Source organism: Laccaria bicolor, genomic scaffold (assembly GCF_000143565.1).
Source record: "Laccaria bicolor S238N-H82 LACBIscaffold_778 genomic scaffold, whole genome shotgun sequence".
Lineage (NCBI taxonomy): Eukaryota > Fungi > Basidiomycota > Agaricomycetes > Agaricales > Hydnangiaceae > Laccaria > Laccaria bicolor.
This window is the reverse complement of record NW_001890481.1, coordinates 1-2,002: the sequence shown is the minus strand read 5'-3', so window position 1 is coordinate 2,002 and position 2,002 is coordinate 1. Positions and strand designations below refer to the sequence as shown.

General features: G+C 40.5%; 1 protein-coding gene across 1 annotated transcript; it reads right to left on the bottom strand.

The window, feature by feature from the left end:
- Window positions 1-537: 537 nt before the first annotated feature.
- On the bottom strand, window positions 538-768 carry LACBIDRAFT_316679 (uncharacterized protein; the record flags this gene model as incomplete). The annotated part of the gene is made up of 1 exon (XM_001891300.1): window positions 538-768. The coding sequence occupies one exon, from the start codon at window positions 766-768 to the stop codon at window positions 538-540; it is 231 nt and encodes a 76-aa protein (XP_001891335.1).
- Between the last annotated feature and the right edge of the window lie 1,234 nt (window positions 769-2,002).

Below are 2,002 nucleotides of genomic sequence, written 5' to 3'. Positions count from 1 at the left end.
GGGATAATGACCTTCGCTTCATCGAGTCAAGGCCCGACATCGCTCACTCTCAGTTTTTATCTCCGTTGAATCAATCATTCGTGGAGGTCTTCTTGCAACTAGTGTTTGGAAGTCCGGTCTCGTGACTGGAAAAAGACCGTAACCAGACCGGACCAAGACCGCAAAAGACCGGACCTGCGGTTACGGTCTTTTATTTTTAAAATGTAAAGACCGGAAAAAGACCGGTTAACGTGAACCGGTCTTGACCGGTTTGGACCGGTTTTTTGTAGCCCCTTAAATACCCTTTAAAACGCACCCAAGAACGTACGATTTGGTAAAAAAACGAGAGAGATATGAATTAAAATGTAAATTACTTTTGGGAATAATAGATGTACCAGACTTATTTTATAGAAGCACCAATACCTAACGGGATTTAACGTTCTTGGGCTCGTTTTGAAGCTATTAGAGATGTTAATAAATTTACCGATTCATAATTTTAAAATATTGGCCTAAAGACCGGTCATAAACCGGTTAAAACTGATGCAGACCGAAACTGGTCTATAGACCGCAAAAAACCGCGGTCTGCGGTCTTTTTGCGGTCCGGTCTGGTCTTTTGACTTCTGGGGAAAAGGCAGACCGGTTACGGTTACGGTTAACGCCCCTGGGCATCAAAAAACCGGACCGAACCGGACTTTCAAACACTACTTGCAACAGATTATGGATCACAATATTCAGATGAGTATCTGGTAATGGACATGGATTCGGATATGTGGTTGAGGATGAAGTCATTACCCCTTGCACGCAGAGTAGATTTAGGTCACTGAACATTGCAATGAATTGTTCTGTTGCTCAAGGTTGGTTTTCAGTGTCTTGGTGTGTCTTTGTATGTGAGGCTGAGGAAGATGAGTGCCACACATAAAGAAAACTTTAAAAGCTTAATATACTTAGTCTCAACAGCTTCCAGTTCAAGTGAACATTGATGAAGGTAGCCTTTGGATTGTGTTGAAGGTTAGGTAGGGATGTCCAGGCGATGCAGCTGTGCTTTGTCAAGAAAAACTTCAGGGTGGACCCTAACCAGAACCCTTCGTTCAGCAAGGATCACACACATCAAGTCCCCCTGGGTCTCATGCAATTGCTGATCACTCAGATGAAGTGCTACATTGTTCGAAGATGCCATGTGGGAATGACTAAGCAGACAATACATTGGGGAACCATATTCACACAAATGAACACTACAATAATAGTCTGTTGCTCTGAAAACAATTTAAATATGTAGAAATAAAGAAAGGCTTCCTATATATTTTAAATTCATTGTGAAATAAGAACAGGCATATCTTCTAATAACTCTAACAAAACCAGTGCAGGCTGGCTTGGGAGGTAACACAGCCAAACAAATGAATGGTTGGCACAAATACGGTGTATGGGATAGAGGCTCTGTGTTCTAAGCAAAATGCATAGCACAATGTTGTATATAATGCTATTTTGATGTTCTGTGGCAGATATTTAAGGGCAGGCTTCAATACTGAATCTGAAGTAACTTCAATAGGTTTAGTGTTCATAAGGGTGATGATGCTTCAAACAGAAATTAAGCTCTTGCATTTATTCTTATCCTTCCAAAAATTGTCTGAAGCAATTCTGAAAGGCCAAGGGCTACCATAGAAATTGTTAATTAGAGTATTGTGAGAGAAATTTTACAGAGTGAGATGCTTTTCTGTCAATGTTCCATTATTCCATGTTCCCCACACCGGTGGCACTCACTGTTGACTTCAGATGGAAATGAAAACCTGAGGCACTCTGATATAAATAGAATATAGAAATAAGAATTATATAAAAAGGAGGTATAGATTAGTGTAGTATCTGATACAAATGATGATCTGTAAAAGTATTAACAAAGAAATGGTTACATAGATCAAGAACATTGCTGCTTGTCCATTCCTTTGGCACAATTGATGCCCACCAGCCAAATTGTCCCTGCTACCAAAGCCGAAATTGGGTACAAAGCCACCATTGCAAGCATCACGTC